At 38.1% G+C, this 21417-nt stretch overlaps 1 protein-coding gene across 4 annotated transcripts in view; it reads left to right on the top strand.

Moving 5' to 3' along the window:
* The first annotated feature begins 898 nt into the window (after positions 1-898).
* ALS2 (alsin Rho guanine nucleotide exchange factor ALS2) overlaps positions 899-21417 on the top strand; it is a 67038-nt gene continuing 46519 nt past the window's right edge. For 2 of the 4 annotated variants that reach the window (XM_037523843.2, XM_037523846.2), the window contains exons 1-6: positions 899-986; positions 11194-11273; positions 12483-12637; positions 14154-15097; positions 18118-18475; positions 20471-20639. In XM_037523843.2, the coding sequence (XP_037379740.1) occupies positions 11254-11273; positions 12483-12637; positions 14154-15097; positions 18118-18475; positions 20471-20639 (1646 nt within the window). In that variant the 5' untranslated portion in view covers positions 899-986; positions 11194-11253. Of the gene's footprint in view, positions 987-1117; positions 1361-9662; positions 9931-11193; positions 11274-12482; positions 12638-14153; positions 15098-18117; positions 18476-20470; positions 20640-21417 lie in introns of those variants that run through there. The other 2 variants (XM_037523844.2, XM_037523845.2) reach the window with 2 other exon arrangements.

Here is a 21417-nt window from a genome sequence, read left to right as displayed (position 1 = left end):
CAAGGTTAGTTGACTCCTTGCAGAATGATGATTTTGCAAGTCGCGGAGAATCAAAGAGGCAACTGAGTTGAGCGTGTTGGTGAACATGACAGACCATCTACGCATAAGCGCTTTGGACTCAGACTGTCCACCTCTCACTGTGATCTGAACACAAGCTTGCAGGTCCCGCGATGGTACACTGCCAAGCAACAGAGTTAGCACCCATTATGTGCCACGAGTGGCGGCTCCGGAATACCTTCTTAAGTGGAATTCGGGGCTGCAAGCTGTATTAGGCTGAGACTGTGGCTGCGACAAGATGGCTGTAGTAAAACCGTGCCGGACAAGTAAACTGTCTTTATTAGATTGCATGTTGGAGAAATCAGAGGAGGGGCCAATTCCTTTTCTCCTACAGGTTCCTTACTAGGGGCTTGCAACTAAGTAAAAACAACAGTGTAGACACTCGGGCCAAGTGGAGCCGCGTGGCGATGACGTCATTCGCGGGGGCGGGAAGAGACTACCGTTAGACTACAGTCCATACAAGCAGTTTGAAGATGTTTAGTCTTTGCACTGTACAGAGCAGCCGATTCACACTTCTATCTTTGTAGTTTAAAAATAACAAAATATTTGCAGCTCCCAAACACTCTCACCACCCTGTTACCATGGAAGCGCGAGGGTAGCCAGGCCCCGACGACTCCGTATTACGTCATCGCTTCAGCGCGTTTCCGGATTCGTGGCTCCGCCCTGTCCTAAGGGAGGGGTAATATACCCGAGAACTGCGCCCACAGTACCTTGAGCGCTCGGCTAAATTTGACCCCTATCGCACGCCGTCGACATCTAGCCCCGCCTAACTCGGAGGGCGATCCCCGCCTGCCTTTACAGTCTCACGCCGCTCTGCAGCCCCGCCCCTGCCCGGGCCCCGCCTCCCGTGAATCAGCTGATCTCGCGGACCCTCGGGGCTGCCAATCCAGCGCCGGATGCAAACCGCGGTGCTGCCGGTGGGGCGTCAGGTGAGCGAGTGTGGGGCCCGGGCGGCCCCTTGACTTCTGAGGGCTGATCGGTCGGGGCCTACTGTGGGCGGGAGGTGGGGCCCGGGAGCGCGCTGCGGGAGCCCGTGGACACCGCGCCCGCGTCCTCCCCATCCAGCGCCCGCCTGCTCGCCCTGTGCTGTGTGTCCGCCGTCCCGGCCCCCGGTTCTCCCTCTCGCTCCCGCCCTCCCTGCCCAGACAGGCGCCACTGCAGTGGTCTCGGGCGCGTGAAATTCCTTCACATACCCCCTTCCCGCCTCACCCACGCTGCCTTCCTGCCATTCATCGATGAGGATTTATTGAATGCCCACTCCAGGCGCTGGGCAGATAAACCCGGTCCCTGGCCGCGGACCTTGGTGAGTGTCTTTGGCGGGTTTGCTCCGGGGATGCAGGTCGCGGTGGAGTGTGGCTGCATCGAGGGCTTTGGTGGTTTGCAAAGGCGGTTGTGGAAAAAGAAAATGGCTTTAATATTGAGAATTGGTAGTTTTGCCAAGCCTTTGGGGTGTCAGTAGACCTAACAAGGATGTGGTTAGTTCTTTTGAGAAGCGGAGCAGCAAAGTAATGTAGGTACTATCATGAGGAAATGGTCCTAACGATGCTGTTTTTCTGGGTAATGAGGGTTATAGAGTACTTTGGAGATAAGCAACTGTAAGTTGGCAGATGTATTGTCCTATTGCTCAGGGCTTTGATGATGAGAGAAAAGGAAAAACACACTGGCTGAAGTCACATATCCAAGTTGGAAATGGAAATTACTCTTGGACATAAACGCAGAAACTTACAGTCTTTTAGATTTGTTGGTGACTGTAAATGTTTTAAATAGGCCTTAAAGAATAAAGTGTGTGGTGTATGTTCGTTTTGAACAGGTACAGAAATTCAGCAAACCTATTGGTCCAATATTTTTCTTTTTTTCAACTTATAAATCAATTTATCATAATGATTTGGAGTGAGCATTTCACTTTTAAATTAACAGCACTTAAAGATTTATAAACTTTAGAAATTTTTCCTTTGCAGTGAATTGCAATGTTTAATCTTAATAATATAACCATTAAGGTTAAGATCCTTCACTTTGGAACTGGACATGCCTGGACTTACACATTCACTTACATCAGACTTTGGGCAAGTTAGTTAACATCTCTTCCTCAGTTTCCTTATCGCTAAATTGGGGGTAATAGTGCCTTTAGATTTAATGATTCATGTATTACATTTATTACACTGCCTGGTACTTGCATTCAGTGTATTTTACTGAATGTTCAGTTTTATGAATTATGAATTTCTGTTTCCCTCATAATGCAGACTCATTTTTTACTAGGTGGTGGGAAAGAAAACTTGTAATTTTAAGAACTATAGCTCACCTTTAAAAATTTAGGCATAGTTCTCAGATAATTATATGATACATGGACTTATAGTTAGACAAAATATGGTTTCAGCTTGATTTGCAGTAACAGGTATTCCATAAGAGCATTTTAATGTGGAAAAGATGCTGATGGAGTTTATATCTAGGTTAAATTTATTAGTTAACAAACTGTGATTACTACTTGTAGATTCAAGGTTCGTAGTTATGGCAAGAAAAGTTCAAAGCTATTTTGCAGTACAGGTTTTCCCCACTATCCAAAGGCACATTGTGCCTATTGATTTGGTTTGGTAAGGTATTTTTTGGTTTGACTGCTGTAACCATTAATTTCCATGGAAAATTTCCAAGCATCCCTAGACCCCCCCACCCCAAAATAACCTACCAAATTATAATCAAATAGAAACATTCTACTTTTGCATAGTGGGGAAAACCTATGTTGGCATTTGAAGAGATGATTCAGAAAATTAAGTATCAAACAGCAGTTTGAGAGGAATATTTGAGTGGAATTTGTTAAACCTTTTAGAATTTAGGTTGTCAATTGAAATACTTTGGGCTAAGTAAAGAAGCAAATGGTATGTTAAGAATTCACTGACACCTGATTATAATTTTTGCCTGATTATGTGGAAATGGTACTAATCTTTTACCATTTCATGAAAAACATAGGTGTAATGCAGTGTTGCTGGATCCATTTAAAAGATATTTCCAAAGTGTACGACTAACTTGTACAAACCTTTAATTCTGTATTAACATGAAACTAGAAGAAAGACTACTTAGTTACAGTGCTAGATTGAGCCCTTTTCTCAGACACTGAGAGGAATGCTATGAGATTTTAATGATTTCTAAATCATTTAGCTGTTTTTTTAAGTTTGTGGAATTAAACTTACTGAATATTCCACTTGTTTGGGTTATAGAACTTTCTGGTAGAGTTTTATTTTAACAAAATCATTTTAACTCCTCTCCACTGATGACCAATAATTCAGAGTTAGTAATAAAAAAGCAGTAGATTTCATAGGATATCATTCCTTAAAAAAAAACAACATGGTAACCATCAATAAAGTAACATCAAAATATGACTTGATTCTTCATTTTCCTATCTTACCTCCTAATTAATATGTAATAGGTCTGTCTTTGTATTATGTCGGTGTTTGCCTGCATCACATGGTTGGTAAAATAGCTGAACAGTTAATATGTAGCTGAACTAACTGATCCAAGTGGATCAAGTAATATTTAAATCACTGCGGTAAGGAGCACTTTTGGGGAGAACTCTTGTAGATTTACTCTTTTGTGGATTTTTTTTTTTTTTGAAGAAAATATATACTTTTTCACCTCCAAGGAGAAAATTACTTTGGTACCATTTAGGTCAGTTAACTGCCAGCAAATTATGTCCAAGGAGATCAGCTTTTTAGTCTCATTAATTCCACAAATTGATCAATTCATGTTTCTTTTAAGCATTACATATTACTTAAATATGTGTTTTTTGAAGCATCATACAATTCTTTGGTTCACATGCATTCCCTAAGAAGGTGATGGTTAACCCCAAACCCTAAATTTTTGTTGACTTGAATTCTTAACTAAACAATTGCTTGGGCAATTGCTCAAGCAAACATGTAACAAAGATGATTGCAATAGCTTTTAAAATAACAGCACTCTAGAACAATCGGGCTATACTTTAGTAAGGAAATAGATAAACTATGGTTTATTCATGTAAAGGAACACTATCCCCTAGTAAAAATGAATGAACTACATCTATGTTTATCAACCTGGCTACATCTCAAGTAGATAAAATTAAGTTAAAAAAAAAGTTGCCAAAGGATACATATAGGATGATACACTTACATAGGGTTTTAAAACAATATAGCATACATTGTTTATTGATATATAAGAAAGTGCATAAAAACTTAGGACAAACTTGGAAATGAGACCTTTAACTTTAGGAATAGTGGTTAACTCTAGAGAAAGAAGGTTTGAGTGGAGCTCCCTCATAGCTATGGATAAACTTTTTCTTCTATTGTAAAGATAGTTGAAGCAAATATGAAAATATGTTAATGTCTGTTAAAGCTCAGAGATGGGTACCCATATTACTCATTATTATTATTATTTAAGTTTTTGAAGCTAGCATTTTAGAGTTTTTATTTATAATCAGGGCTCTTTCCTAACATGCTTTCTTTATTTTACTTTCTAGTCTCAAAGTAGTATATTCTGGGAAAACAATTATTCTCTCCCTACAATAGGAAAAGACTGCCATTGCAGCTCCACTGGTATAGCTTTTCTAAGGAGAGCAGACAGACCAGTTAGTTGTTTGTTAGTTTTATTTTGCTGTTTGAATTGTGCTCCTAGAAAAATGTTTTTCTTGGGAATGAGACTTGATCCTCCCAAAAGGCTGCAGAGTAATATAAATTCTAGGAACTCTTGGGAAATTCCTAGAATTCTGGTTCCTGGACACTAACTCTCAAAGTATAAGTAAGCAGTTTGTACCATAAAGCCCTGAAAGGGGTTTGGATAGAGTGATTCAGATACAAAATTACTACAAGATAGCAAGTAGTCCTTAATAATTATTTTTTGTACCGGTTACATTCTATTACATTTGTTGTAAACTTTGAGTTTATATTGCTGGTATACTAGTTATTGCTCAAAGAAAATTTTCCCTCTACAAGTAACTTAACTTTAGGAATAGTGGCTAACTTTAGAGAAAGAAGGTTTGAGTGGAGCTCCCTCATATCTATGGATAAACTTTTTCTTCTATTGTAAAGAAGTTAGTAACTAAACCTGATGACAATGTTAAATGATTGAGTAATGAATAGTAAATTTAATTGCTGATCTTTAATGTAACCTAATTGTTAAACTTGTTAAACAATATTTTCATCCTTAATCAAAAATACCATTACTAGTACTTTAGTGAAATGTTTTTTTGCCATGTATATTCCCTGTGGCTGCTTGATGTCCTTAAACACTAGATGTTATCAGCTAGTAAAATAAACCAACATACTTTGATCTGTGTTTTTGTAAATTGCCTTTTTTTAAAAAAAAGTGGCCATTTTAATAAAGTAATATTAGTAAGATACTAAAGGAATAAACAATTTATATGAGTAATTATACTCTATTGTGTAAAAACAGGCACAAATTATTGTAGTACTGTAACAGGGTGGTCCCCAGGAAAGGGGGAGGTTCCCTGCCCCACCCAAGGGAGGGTGGAGCTGAGCAGGAAGAGGAGAAGCTGCAGAAGAGACTGAGAAAGGAAGGAGCAGGATGGAGCCAGGAGACACGTGAAGAAACTGCGCTTGTCTTTTGATCGTGGACTGGGTGATACAGATGTGGGTGAGACCCGTGGGGAGGTGACAATGGCAGCTTTTATCTTGATGTTGATTTTGCTCTTTTCCTTCCGGGCTTGTCTGGTTGTTTTTGACCCTTTTCTGTGGGTCCCCACTGGAAGATGCTTTAGACTTGCAGCAGGCTTTGGGGCCTTGTTCTGGGCCAATCCCATTTGGATGGACTTTTACCCACGAGGGGACGGGTAACTTTGGGTGCTTGATTTAGAAACTAGACTCTTTGCCTTACCTGTATTGTTTTCTAGTTTTTATTAAAGTTCCTTCCCATTAAAGTCTCCTATGTTTTGTGTTGATGCGGCGGATGGCAGAACCCATTTAGAATAGGCAGGTTTGTGGGGTTTAGGATGCCCCTCTCCCTGTCCTATAACAGTACCTGGGAATTTGAAAATCAATTACTAGCATTATAATATCTATCAAAATGTCTTGTGGGAATTATTAGTAATCCTGAAAAATGCATTTTTAAAATATGCAGTGGGTACAAAAAGGAACTGAATGGGCATTACTGGGCTTTTATTTTGTGGTATTGAACCTCGCCCCTTTTGCCCCATGGATAATGTCCATTTTAGGGGATTCTCACAATCAGTTGAGTGCAATTTTAGTAGGTTTCAGGTTGAAATTAGCAAGTCATAAAAAAAGAGACTAAAACCTTAGTGTTTCTGTTTACACCAAAAACTGTCTCCTTGTGCTAAGGAGAAAGGGATTATTCTTTCTTGGGTTATCTAACATTTGTGAAGTTACTTGAAATAACAGTGTTTTCCTTGTTAGGGAATATTAGCAAGTCATGTATGAAAGTTTCTATTATAAGAAGACACCTTCCTTTTATATCTTTAGAGACTAGAAATCTATAGATTGGAGATTTACATTTGTAGATTGGAATTTAAAACCAAGGGCTTTGTCTTCTAGTGGAGTACTCACTCAAAGGCTGCAGAGTTTGTATGAGTGGGTGCTGTGGGTTCAAGAGTGCACCAATGAGTAAATCATAGTTTTTGCCTTCCAGGAGTTTATCATATATGTTGCATCAATGACTTAGTAAGTAAGTGCATTATCATCTTAGTAACAACATTATAAATAATAAGTAGCTTTCTAGGCCAGCCTACGGACATTATTCCCTGTGTTAATTTACTGAATTCCAGAACTCTGGGTCAGGATGTAAGGAACTATTATTACATAGTGGTATCATTAAGGTTGAGATTTGAAGTGGTGGTTGCTGGTTGGTTTGTAGAACCTTCAGTGGAGGTGAGTCCTCCTCAGTCTTTGTTAGTGGATGGTAAAGCTATAGTGGCAGGCTATCTAGAAAGGAGCAGTTGTTGGTGTATGGTTATGATAAATCAGATGTTTGAATCAAAAGGTGCCTTGATCCATGTGCAGACACATTGACTGAGCCTCTAAAAGCAAATGTTTATTAAGCATTTGCTGTGTATAAAATCTAGTCCTCACTTATATTATTATTTACTGCATTTGTAACAGGGTGGTCCCCAGGAAAGGGGGAGGTTTCCTGCCCCACCCAAGAGAGGGTGGAGCTGAGCAGGGAGAGGAGAAGCTACAGAAGAGACTGAGGAAGGAAGCAGGATGGAGCCAGGAGACCTGGAGGAGGCGCATGGAGCCTAGAGACACTAGAGACACGTGAAGAAACTGTGCTTGTCTTTTGGTCGTGGACTAGGTGACACAGATGTGGGTGAGACCCATGGGGAGGTGACAATGGCAGCTTTTATCTTATGTTGATTTTGCTCTTTTCCTTCTGGGCTTGTCTGGTTGTTTCTGACCCTTTTCTGTGGGTCCCCACTGGAAGATGCTTTAGACTTGTGGCAGGCTTTGGGGCCTTGCTTTGGGCCATTCCCATATGGATGTACTTTTACCCACGAGGGAACGGGTAACTTTGGGTGCTTCATTTAGAAATTAGACTCTTTGCCTTTCCTGTATTGTTTCCTAGTTTTATTAAAGTTCCTTCCCATTAAAGTCTCATATGTTTTGTGTTGATGCGGCGGGTGGCAGAACCCATTTAGAATAGGCAGGTTTGTGGGGTTTGGGCTGCCCCTCTCCCTATGCTATAACACATTCACGCTATAAACTCTGGTTTACTTCGTTGTAATAAAATGTAGCCAACTCAAATGTTAAATAGAAAGTGTAAACGACTGTGTGAAATTTATCCAAGTCTCTCTATGTCCAAGTTCTTTTACGGCATTGTGATAAAATATGCTCCTCTGTTATTGTCGTCCTTATCTTAGTGTCTTGTCATTCTCATTGCTAATTGTCTTCCCATTTTACATTGGGGTTGCCCTGTGACAATTACTCTTGTAAACTATAATTCTTGGCGATTATTTTGCTATTAATCAGTTCATCTATTGATAGTTTAAACCGGTAAAATGAGACAAAAGACTAAGACTGGAAGGGCCCATCTGTAGTAGTTTAAGTCTCATGCCTTTTGGGTTCTATTTGCTTTATCAAGACAGAAAGACAGAATATTTCTTAAGGAATACTCCTTAAGAGCAGGAACTTGATTATTCATAAAAACCTAGTCTCTCTACAGAGACTTAGTGAGCATTTGTAATATATCTGGACCATGCTAACCAGTTGGGATATTTCATTTGAATTTGGAAAAATGAGAGGTGGTGAGAAATCAGGTGGCATAAGGTGTACTCTAATTTAGGAAAACTTGATATTCAAAAATATGACACTATAAAAGAAAAGTTGACTATTCACTTTGCCATAAGATTCTCAACATTTTGATTGTCAGACAGTAGGTCATAATTCAGTTAATATACAGTGAATCAGTTGTGATGGAGGATAAGGGTAGAAACTGGAAAGGAGGTGCCATGAGATCAGAAACCTGGCTCACACAATGCCCAGAGCTGGAGGTGGGGGTAGAAGGAATTAGCATAGCCATTAACCCAGCTATAGGAACTGAGATCCTTAGGCGCCAATGCCTAGATCACAAAGCACAAGACCCAAGCAGGTATCAGATTGCTGTAGGGGATGTCTGGCCCCTTTCAAATTCTACATAGTTTATTCAAAGTCCACAACAAACAAACCACTCCACTAGGGAGTGAGCCCCCCCCCCCCAAAGAAAAGGCTATACCAGTGCAGTCTCTGCATTGACATGGGTAGCAATCCTTTTGCCCACCTGTGCCTATGCAGGTGCTCCATTTTGCCAACTCCCTGTCGTTCTGCAGGGCAGCAGCCTTCCTGCCTGCTTGTGGCATGTTCCATGCCAGGGTTTCTCTTCATGACCTCCCTCAGCAGAGGCAGCTCTCCTCAAGGCTCCCTGCCTGTGACCATGTAGGCCTCTCTCTTAGCAAAACTATTTCTTTGGGGGCAGCCCTCTCTGCCCATCTATGCAAGTGTCCTTTATTTTTCTCTCCCTTTTATAATAAGCCTGCCCTTTTGGATGTAACTAACATCTCTGTGTCCTGGAGAAACTCGCCTGGGTACTCGCTGGTGCTGGCCGAAGGGGAGCTCTGGTGAAATTGTTATAGGACAGGGAGAGGGTCAGCCCAAACCCTGCAAACCTGCCTATTCTAAATGGGTTCTGCCATCCGCCACATCAGCACAAAACATAGGAGACTTTAATGGGAAGGAACTTTAATAAAAACTAGAAAACAATACAGGTAAGGCAAAGAGTCTAGTTTCTAAATGAAGCACCCAAAGTTACCCATCCCCTCGTGGGTAAAACTCCATCCATATGGGATCGGCCCAGAACAAGGCCCCAAAGTCTACCACAAGTCTAAAACATCTTCCAGTGGGGACCCACAGAAAAGGGTCACAAACAACCGGACAAGCCCGGAAGGAAAAGAGCAAAATCAACATCAAGATAAAAGCTGCCATTGTCACCTCCCCACAGGTCTCACCCACATCTGTGTCACCCAGTCCACGACCAAAAGACAAGCGCAGTTTCTTTACGTGTCTCTAGGCTCCATGCGTCTCCTCCAGGTCTCCTGGCTCCATCCTGCTTCCTTCCTTCCTCAGTCTCTTCTGCAGCTTCTCCTCTTCCTGCTCAGCTCCACCCTCCCTTGGGTGGGGCAGGGAACCTGGAACTTTCCCCTTTCCTGGGGACCATCCTGTTACAAAATCTTTCCCAGAGTGAACGCAAGGACCCGCACTCCAAACCCAACAACTCCAAAAAGGACATCAGTTGCATGAAGTGAGATATGCTTGTGCATAGCCACACCCTCCCAGTTTTTTCTGGTTTTGCTGGGTGTTGTTTTTAACTTTAGTCAAGGAACAGTTATTCCTTGATCACTGATAAACACAGGTTAGATCTTGCTTTAAATTTTCTCTGTATTGCAATGAACTGTACATTTTACTGAAAGTTAATTACTATCACAGAGTATCAAGGATCACTTAATAATCATATTTATTAAACTAATAGTGTTTATTAAATCTATTCAGCTATCTTTGGTTTATAAGACACCATTCATCCAACTTTGATTTAAAATCTTTCTAAAATATGTGACCAAGTGACTGAGTGGTTAAGGTGGTGGACTGCTAAAATCTTTCTAAAATAAGCATTAGGTAGAAAGTAATTTCCTCCAGATATACAGATGGGAAACGGTAAGAAATCACAGGCAACCTGGAGTAAGCAGATGGATCTTACATCACTCCTACCGGCACGGGCTGTTTCCAGAGCACAGTGACCATGCCATGTCCTTTTCAGAAAAAGTCACAAATTTGGCCCCAATGTTTTTTTGTGGTCCACACCAATCCAACCTTATTGCCTTGATTTTCATGCCCTTAAAAATGTCAATTTTTAGTTGAAATGCACTGAGCATTTCAAGCCACCTGTATGTTACTATCTTTATATTAAACATTGAGTTTCTAAACTGATGGGTCATGATAGCTGTTTTTTTATCACTCTTCTCTGTTAAATGGAAGATTTTAAAACATATATTTTAAAATTCAAGCTTCTTTTTTTCATGCTTTGTTTTACCATAAATAACCTAAAGGTCTTTATATATATGGTTTTGATTTAAGGTCAATTTGGGGAAAATGGTACTTAGTTTTTATAAATGGAAAACTTCCCATTTTAATGATTTTTTTTTTGTGTGTATTACTGAAAAATATAAATTAAAACTACTGGAATCTGGTACATTCCTGAAGAATTTTACAATTTTTTATTTACTTGGTAATTATATATTCTTGTATTCCAGAAACATTTTAAAAGTAACCAGAATGCCTATGTGATGAACACACAACACATTAAGTTTACAAATTGCACTTCTTTATAATAAAATAAAAAATCTTTTGCCTGACAAAGTACAGATTAATCCAAGGTAGTCTTTCCTTCTTTGTCATTACAACTGATGGTCAACAGGCATTTCTATAAACTCAGTGGGCAGACTCAGCCTAGAAATCCCACTTTGGCAGGCAGGGTCTGAAATAGTTTAAATTCACTGCATATTTCTTGCCCAGTGAATGTGCACTTGTTAGAGATTGCCTTTCTTTTTTAAATGTAAAGGGTAAACTACTAAAGTATTCTTTCATTGCTCTTTATGCTTACCTGTGTTTTACTATTTAGGACTTTCTGCGTCATATGTAAGGAAGGAATGATTTGGTGATGGGGTGCTCCCATTGACTGATGGACTCAAAGAAGAGAAGGTAAAACCATTCTTCCTTCTTCCCTGTTCTTCCAGGAAAACACAACAATTCCACATTTGTGTAGTTTCTCTTCAGTTTAATTTTCTTGCTGATGTTTATAATGTAGGAATTGTGACTTTTGTGTTGACTGGTAAAGAGAGAGGGTTACAATAAAGCTGATTAGTGAAATGCTTTGTTGCCAGTTCCTTTTTTATGCTTATAAAGGCACTGGATGTCTTAGTTTAATCATTTGAAGCTTTGAAGCCACTTTTTGCACAAATAAATTCAGGTTTTCAGAAGTAGTCTTATTAATTGTAATCATCGTCTATCCTTAGAAAACTAGTCATAGAAGGCATTTAAAAGGGAGAATTAAAATTTGCAATTTCCCTGTCATCAAATTATGGTTACACCTAATTACAATTTAGAAGATTATTTAACAAGAGTTGAGAAATTCCTGGAAATTATAAAGAAAATAAAAAGTATTTCCTTGCCTTATTAAAATGTTGGCATCCATGTTCTATGAAATGTGTTGTGTTCTATGAATATGAAGTAAGAAACTATCAATGGCAATACATAGAAGATCTTTGTAAAAAAAGGAAATCCGGCTTATCTTAATGAAGCCATATGTTTTGTGTTTTTTTTTTTTTTTTTAAACCAAAGTCACCAGATAGAGTTCTTTGGCTAGAATGTGAATAAAGTATGAAGGATTTTGTTGGTAATTGTTACAAATTTGATTCGTAAATTTAAATAGTGATTATAGAGCATAAACTTAATGTAAAATGAAATATGGATCCCTAGTCTGTCTCACCGTCTGCTTTTTTTTGCCAAATTAAAAACTAAAATTTAAAAATAAGATAACCATTGAAAACATGGATATCATAGCTTTAATATGGTCATAGCTTTAATTTGTAAATAAGGAGTTACTGTATTAAGAAGTTAGAATCTTGATATTTTATGCTAGTAAATCATAAAACTCAAAAAAAGCCCAGATTTTGTTTGCTTCTTAGAGATAAGTAATTTGTTAATTTAGATTTTCTTGACGCCTTTTATATAAATAGTTGTTTCATTTCCATTTCTGTGTTACAAGCAGAGCATAAAGTAGGTGCTAGTTAATCTATCTGAGCTAGTCACTCAAGCTCTAGTAAGAGGAACAGATCTCACAGAGCTATTAAGATCAGATACAGTTCTGAGCTGCAGGAGCCATTAAGCTGTTTTTCTTTGTGTTTGTAGCTCCACAGAGGCAGAAGGGTCCAAAGAAAGAGGCCTGGTCCATGTCTGGCAGGCAGGATCCTGTTCTGTAACACCAGAGAGATTGCCAGGCTGGGGAGGAAAGACTGTTCTTCAAGCAGCCCTTGGAGTGAAGCATGGTGTTCTTCTGACTGAAGGTATTGAAAAGAACTGCTTAACAAACACCAATAAACACTAACAAACATCTGAGGCTGAAAGAGAAAGTAAGGAGAGTTACTGGATACCAGGGGTTCTTTGTGAACTTTGTTGGATCTTATGCTCCTTGTTTTCAAAAAATGTTCTTACTTCCTTTATCAGGAAACAGATTCTTAAATTTAAGATAAACCGTAACTAGAAGAAAAGGAAAAATTATAGTTTTAATTTTTTTTTTAAATTGGTGTTTGTTTGTTTGTTTTTAAGATTTATTTATTTATTTATACAAGTGCAGGGTACAGTCAGACGCTCGGGAGGGTGAGAGAATTCACCAGAGCCAGAGCAGGGAGCAGAACAGGCAGAAGGACCGAAGTACACTGCTGAGGGGAGCAGTGGGTGGCAGGAGAGTCTGCGAGCCATGTGGGACCCTCGCCAGGCTGCCGGGGATCGAATCGGCGCTGTAGAGGCTGTGGGCAGCTTCGCAACACAGCGCTCAACCACTGTGCCACCAGGGAGGCCCTATAGTTTTAAATTTTATAGTACTAATTAAATAAAATTATAGCAATAATTTTATTGTAATAAGTACAGGAAAAGTTAATTTTCTGAAAACTTGGTTAGAGATTCTTTTGCTATGACCATTTGCTCATTTAAATGTATCACAATAATTATGCTAATAATCACTAGTGCTTATTAAACAGTTTTGTGTGCCAGGTATTGAACACTACTATTTACACTTAATGGGTAAAAACTGAAGATCAGAGAGGTTAAATAATTTTCCCAAGTACACATGGCTTTTAGAGTATCAGAGTCAAGTTTGGAACCTAGAGTCTGATCTCAAAGCCAGCTTTATAAGCCACTCAGCAGTGCTGTTTCTCAGTGCGGTTTCTCCAGGCATAAATAGAAGCTCATGAGAACATATAATAAAGGTCTAAATCTATAACATATAGAAATATAAGCCATCATTTATATAGAAAGTTGCCTTTAATTTTAATGACAATTTACTAACTAAATCATGGCAAATTTGACTTGGGCCAGGACTGCCATCAATGTTACTGTTATAAATTTCTGCTCTCTAAGCAAGTATTAAGGTTTTAAATTTAAGATATACCATTAAATAATGCTTCCTTATAGGAACTATGGGAAGACAGATTCTAGAAAACAAAGCTAGATCATTATCATTATTTTGTCTTTAAGTACTTGGAATCTACTTCTGTAATAGTCTATGATGGGAGCCATTAGTAGTGGATCAGTGCTAGAATTTCTAAATTGAGGCTTAAGGAAAGCTGTAATATCCTTTATTTGAGAATAGACTCCTGAAACTTGCAGAAATTTTTACTATATTTTACAATGTTAAAAGAGGTTATTAGAAGGTGGATAAATATGAAATATGCTTGAACCAAATCTCTAAATTGGCTCTTGAAAATTAAAAAAAAGTCCTATTTTGTTAAATGTAGAGGAAACTAGAAGTTTGCTAATAAAAGTTCTAACTCCTTCCCCCCTCCCTTTTTTTTAAACATTCAGATGGTGAGGTCTACAGTTTTGGAACTCTTCCTTGGAGAAGTGAACCAGCAGATATTTGTCCGAGTAGCCCCATTCTAGAAAACGCCCTGGTTGGGCAACATGTTGTTACGGTGGCCTCAGGGAGTTTCCACAATGGAGCGGTGACAGAAAGCGGCATAGTATACATGTGGGGTGACAACTCTGCAGGCCAATGTGCAGTGGCTAACCAACAGTATGTTCCAGAACCAAATCCTGTCAGCATTTCTGATTCTGAGACCAGTCCTTTGTTAGCAGTCAGAATTTTGCAATTAGCATGTGGCGAGGAGCACACTCTGGCATTGTCAATAAGCAGAGAGATTTGGGCATGGGGTACCGGTTGTCAGTTGGGCCTGATTACCACTACTTTCCCAGTGACAAAACCACAAAAGGTGGAACATCTTGCTGGTCGAGTAGTGCTACAAGTTGCCTGTGGTGCGTTTCACAGCTTAGCACTTGTGCAGTGCCTCCCTTCCCAGGATCTGAAGCCAGTCCCAGAAAGATGCAACCAGTGCAGCCAGCTCTTAATTACTATGACTGACAAAGAAGACCATGTGATTATATCAGACAGTCATTGTTGCCCATTAGGTGTAACACTGTCAGAATCCCAGGAAGAAAACCAGGCCAGCACTGCCATCAGCCCCTTCACTGAAACCCTTGAGAGTCAGGGAGAAGTATTTGAGAATACTCCTCCTGTAGAAAAACATGTACCTGTTGCTACAGAACTGAATGTTGAAAATGTTCAGGCCACAAGTGGCGGTGATGCTGTTTCCTCCCAACAAGACGTCATGGGAACTACTGAAGTTTCTTCTGCCAGAAATACACCATCAAACCCTGACACTCAGGCTGTAAACGAGTACATGCGGAAACTGTCAGATCATTCAGTAAGAGAGAACTCAGAGAAAAGTGAAAAACCAGTGTCATCTCAGGTACCTGCTAAATTTTATTATATAAAGGTATTTCTGGAGTTGAACCATCTGAATTTTCTTTAGGAACTTAAATTGTGTAAGATTTGGTAGTGTTTTTAATTTTTGGAGTTTCTCTATAAATCTGTCTCATGTAAGCTTAGATAAAGAAAAATCTGGATAAATTCAAAATTATGTTGAAATTCTGGCTCTTTATGATGTTGAAAGAGGGCCTATTGAGCTAGTATATTAAGTAACAAAATCCCATTTTTTCTTCGTATTTTCCCCCATGGCTAAGGTACTGAATTTTGATGGCAAACCCTCTCCTTACGAGTAGTTTAATCTGTTTAACTATATATTTGCAAAGATCCCTCTGGCCTGTTTTGTGCTGTTCTTCAGATTTTGTAGAGAAAAGTCCTTTCTTTCTTTATCAGAGGAGGTTGCTATGTGGCAAGTCCCTATTGTGGGGCAAACTGTAAAAAATATACAGCATTACATATTACCTGATTTCTTTCAGCTATACCTGTGGGCCTTACTGGGCTTTATTGGATTGGGGAGAGGATTGATATTTTCTTCACCTTATTTAAACCATTCTCATTTGAACACTTACCAATGGAGAAAAGCTATTTACCTGTAGCATATATTAAAGTTTGACTCTCTGTGCTTAAAATTTTTTTTAAGGGATAATAAATTTTTTATTCTTAGTGTAAACCTTGTAATTTTGCTTTCATCAAAAGTCTAAGATAAAATGAAACAAAACAAGAACATATGATTGTAACAGAACTTTCCTGTGGGTTTTTCTAGCTTTTGAAACCTCTTGATATAGCCTCTTGATTTGTTATACCTGTTGTTTATTCTGTCAGAATGAAAACATGGCTTAGAGGTGTTTTAAAAACAGTTTTTATTTCACATTGTGCTCACAGAAGCTTTTGAGTATTTTTATTTTTTAAATTAAGAATAAACTGTTTGGAGAAAGGTGTTATAAAAATCTAAACAAAACAAAAATCAGACTTAAACAGAAACATATGTAGAAAATTCTTAATTCTTGTACATGGTTATAAGAAAGTTTGACTCTTTGAAAGTCATTTTTCCAATTTATTAAATTTGAAGTTAAAAGTTTATTGTATACACTTTGATTATCATCATTGAAATTGCATTTTCCTTGGATTTACTATGTTAAACATGGAAAGTTTTTGCCAGCTAACCTGTATTAATTTTGGCAGTGTGGGTTTATACTAAGTTTAATCTAACTTTTGTAAATAGTGTTTCAATCAAAAAACTAATTCATTAAATATATAGTTTAGGAAAAGTTTTTTTCTCTTCTGGCCAGATATAAGTTAAAGAGTACCTCACTTTTATGAAATAAATCAAATATGTGGCAGTGAGGCTTATATCTCACTATTAATTTTTTTTTTATTTATTTATACAAGCACTGGGTACAGTCAGAAGCACAGGAGGGTGAGAGAATTCACCAGAGCCAGAGCGGGGAACTGAATAGGCAGACCGATGAAGTACACTGCTGAGGGGGGCAGCGGGCAGCAGGAGAGGTCTGCGCGCCTCTCACTATTAAATTTTATTATAGGTTGACCCAGACTCCTAAAATTATGTCTTTTATCAAAATTCCTGTTTATTTTTTTGTTTGGTTTATTCACTGTGTTGTTAAATATAAATCGAGGAACCAATTAGAACAATAGTTTAAAGCTTATATAAGGTAGAATTTTGCTGATTTTTCTTCCACGTAATGGTAAGAACCATCTAAAACAGTCACCCCTAAATATCTTGCTGCTTCTATTAATAAGCCTTTGAATACAAAGGGTGGAAATAGTGATATAACTTGTTCTGTACACATCATGGGAACTGTATTATTACGGAAATAATAGACTTTATATTTTTCTTTTGTTTTATATATTATTTTATTAAATATTTTAAAGATTTTCTTGCATAGAAATAGCTTTTCTCAATTTGGTATTTAGTCAACAAAATGTACTGAGTATCTACCACATGTCCTTCACTATGCTAGGTAACAGGAATTATTTCCTTTAAGAAAATGAGAAGTCAGTGTTAATTTTTGTTGATTTTGCTTTTTAATGTGAGACAAATTAAGGAATGTATATATACCCTTTGGGACTTGTGGTTAGAATAGAAAGCAAATTTTCCATTGGGACCTATGCTGTTAAGCCAAGAGCTTTTTTGTGTGTTTAGTAGGTTTTATAATGACTTTTATTTTTAGTAGACAGTGGTGCTTGACAGCTCAGAGTAAATTTTAACTGATTTCCCCATAAGATATTAGAAAACTTTAGTTTGACTTTTCAAGTACAGCTATGAACACACTAATAATATTGGTTCCAAATGTTTAATTATTAACTCACCATGCTTATGCTCCTTGGTGGTAAGCGCAAAGGTGATCCTTCAGTTTACCTTGCCCCCCTGGGTCATGAAAAAGAGCTCATTCAGGAGATAGTAGAAGGACTTGAATTTAAGAATATAATTTAGGGACTGATAGGTCAGAGGGTTAACTTGGTTTTTGGCCTGTAAATTCTCTACCTGTAGTTCCTCTTATAAAACATTTTGGGAAAAGCATTTTCTTTAATAATTTTTTTTCCTGATATTTCTTAGCAATCTGTGAAAATTCTCCTACAAGTGATCAGTAATAAAGCTTGCATCTTCTCAATCTTCTACCCAGGGCTGTCACAGTGCTTTTCATATTAAAGGCAACAGTTTCTGTACCTTTCTTCCCTCTCTTCTTCTGTGCTGAATTTTATAAAGGCAGCTGAAGCTTATTTTAAAATATGATGGGAAAGCATAATACTTAAACAAAAGGAAGTACTTTTGAGAGGGAGCTGTATTTTGCATTTTCATTTCCATATAAAGCATTAAATCCATGAGCCAAAGGGGATCCAATCTTTAAATTGGAGATAGAGATCTTTTGCTGTTGTTTTAGGTTCTATTTCCAAATAGTAATAGGTATTAAACTCTGTTTTTATTGATTACTTGTATAATGAGATTACATTTTTATATACTTTTTTTATGTGTGTATATTTTAGCCTCTTGTAGAAGCAGCAGTTCCTAATCTTCATAGCCCACCAACCACAAGCACCTCAGCCCTAAACAGCCTAGTGGTCTCATGTGCATCTGCTGTTGGTGTGAGAGTGGCTGCCACATATGAAGCTGGAGCCTTGTCTCTTAAGAAAGTCATGAACTTTTATAGCACAGCCCCCTGTGAACCTGGAGTTCAGGCAGGCGGTAGTTGTATAGGCCCAGAAGGTCTGAAAGATAGCAGAGAAGAACAGGTTAAACAGGAATCAATGCAAGGAAAGAAAAGTTCAAGTCTTGTGGATATCAGAGAAGAAGAATCAGAGGGAGGCAGCCGAAGACTCTCCCTCCCCGGATTATTGTCACAAGGTAAGCTGATACCCACATTTTGTGAATTGACTTTTGGTGACTCCAAGATGCTCCTGACACACAATTTATTATAAGTTAGCTTTCCTAATTGCTAAAGCTGACATTTTGATGTCAACTTTAATTTCGGTCATTTAAAAATTGCATTATTTCTCTGCTGTAGAAGTAACTTTAGAGCCTAATGTTTTCATGAGATCTGCTTCTGTTTATTAACCTTACGGATCTTACTGTTTTGTGATATAGCAATAGACTCCTTATTTCCTATTTGGACTCTAAACTCCAGATAGATGAAGTTATATGTGAGCATTGGATAAGTGAGGAGTTATTGTACTTGACCCTGAGAGTGAAGATTAAAACTTCAGTAATAAAGAAACTTCATTTTCTGAAACCATTCGTTAAATACATTTAGAGTATTAAGAGTACTGTGGAGTTGGTTCTTTGCATTTCTTAATCAGTTCAGAAATTTCAGTCATCTAGACTTGTGCTTATCAAAATGTGACTGCAGACCAGCAACATCAGCAGCATTTGGGCATTTGTTAGAAATGCATAATCTCAGGCTCTCCTCCAAGCTTACTTCATCAGAATATGCCTCATAACAAGATCCCCAGGTGATTGGTGTGTACACTAAAGTTTGAGAGTATTGAATTAGACCTGGAGTTATCAAATCTTTTCTGTAAAGAGCTAAAGAGAAATATTTTGTGATTTGTGGGCTACACAATCTCTGTTATAACCATTAAACTTTGCTGTTGCTTAAAGCCATCAGATAATACATAAATGATTGAGCTAGGCTACATTCTATTAAAACTATATTTACAAAACAAGTGATGGACTGTATTTGACCCATGGGCTGTAGTTTATCAACCTCTGCTTACTCTGTCTTGTCCAAAACTCTAAAGTTAGTCATCCTAGACTATATCGAAACTTACCTTTTTGCTCTGCCCAATACCATTACTCATTTTATTAACTTAGGCTACTGAGCTCTTCTGTTCTAGTGTCTCCTATGAGTTTCTCATTGCACTTGAATTTTCATTTATAAGTAAAGCCCTTAGTCCCAATTAATTTGAAAATGTTTTGTCTGTGTGAAATGCCTATATACATAAACGTAAATATGTGTATATATATCTGATCAATTAAGCGTGAAGAGAACCTCATGTCAGAATGTTCTTATTCTGAAATGTCCCTTAACATTTTCAGTCTAGGTATATTTGAGATCGCCCTGAACTATAACGGTGCAATGTTGATTTTTGTGATATTTTTGGACCATAGGGAATATGCTGCACCACTAATAGACTTATTTCCTTAGGTTAAATTTTACTTAATAATCCAAATTATCTTTGGTAAATATTTACATGTATTATTTCTTCCCTCTTTTTAAAAATTATCTGGAGCACATCTTTGAGTAGTAGGTTTATTTGAGTCTCCATATGTACAAAAGTGGATTGCACACTATTCTTCAGAAATGTTAATATTAAGATTATTTTTTGTTGCCTCCAAGTTAATGACCAAGTTAGTAAGTCTATACTTGGTAACATTTGATGATTTTCTTCAAAACATCCAGTCACCAAATTGACTAGAAAGCTTAACATTTAACCCTGCTTTGAAATGGGAAAAATGTCCACCAGCCTTAATGTAATATTATATTAAGTATATTCTTTAGAATATAAGGTCACACAGACATCCTACATAAGATAAATGTTATACAGAAAAGGATTCTGTGGCCAAGTGTTTAGAGGTTGGACTGAGTTAAAGAAATTTTAAGTAGGGCTTTTAATTGTAGGACTTGTCAGAGTCTTTAGTATGTTAATGTGTATGACTCTACAGGGTAGGTAGTGGGAGGAGAGAATGTAATAGGCAGCATTTACTAAACTCATTCAACAATTAAATTCCCATTTTTTTGCAGAGAAAATTTTCACAGATACCATGTTAATGTTTCCTTGAAAATCAAGGTTATTAAAATGATGTATGTACTCAGCCTATCTCTGTCTGGTTTGTTTTCAGTTTCCCCCAGGCTCTTAAGAAAAGCCACACGGGTGAAAACACGGACAGTGGTTCTGACCCCCACATACAGTGGAGAAGCAGATGCGCTTCTGCCTTCTCTGAGAACAGAGGTGTGGACCTGGGGGAAAGGGAAGGAAGGACAGCTGGGGCATGGCGATGTTCTGCCCAGGTGAGTGCTGTCACTGCTTACTGTTAAGAATTGGCTTAAACAACTAACTTCTCTCCTGTGAAGGTTTCTAAATCTCCATTTCCCTGTGGAGGAAATTTGGTTCCTCCTAGCTCCAGATTGTTACACACCAGGAGCTCTGATTAAAAACAAACAAACAAACAAAAAAACCCAAAAAAACCCTATCATCTTAGTTTTGAATTTGTTCCCAATGATGAAGGACTTATCGGAGTGTTCAGGTTAAGATTGTGTATATTGGAACACTTGAATGCTTCAAATTTTTAACCTTTAAGAAAAAAAAAGACAGTTTTTTTAAAAAAAATTATTTATTCAAGAACCGGGGTACAGGCCAGATGTGCAGGAGGGTGAGAGGATTCACCAGAGATAGAGTGGGAAACAGAACAGGCAGACTGTCGAAATACACTGCTGAGGGGAGTAGCGGGTGAGACAGGAGAGGTCTGCTGTGCCATCTCCGCGGCCAGCGGGGATCCAACCTGCACTGTAGAGGCTGCGGACAGCTTCACAGCGCTGCACTCAATCGCCTGTGCCACCAGGGAGTCCCAAGACAGTTTATTTTTAAACTTTAAAAATGTCTCTCTAATGCTGCCAAAATAACTATAACCACACAATCATGTCTGTCCATGTATTACAACAGGGAAAAGCTATAGTTTTTCTTTAAGAGGAACTCATATTAACAAATTAGGTATTTGTGGGTCTTGTGAGTGTGTAAGTGGAATGACTACTTAGCCAGTTAATAAAAATGTTCTTAGCAGAGTAAAGG

Source organism: Talpa occidentalis, unplaced genomic scaffold (genome assembly GCF_014898055.3).
Source record: "Talpa occidentalis isolate TD23 unplaced genomic scaffold, MPIMG_talOcc4v2.1 talOcc4.3, whole genome shotgun sequence".
In the NCBI taxonomy this organism is placed as follows: Eukaryota; Metazoa; Chordata; class Mammalia; order Eulipotyphla; family Talpidae; genus Talpa; species Talpa occidentalis.
The sequence above is the reverse complement of the archived record's forward strand: the minus strand, read 5'-3'. Positions and strand labels throughout refer to the sequence as shown.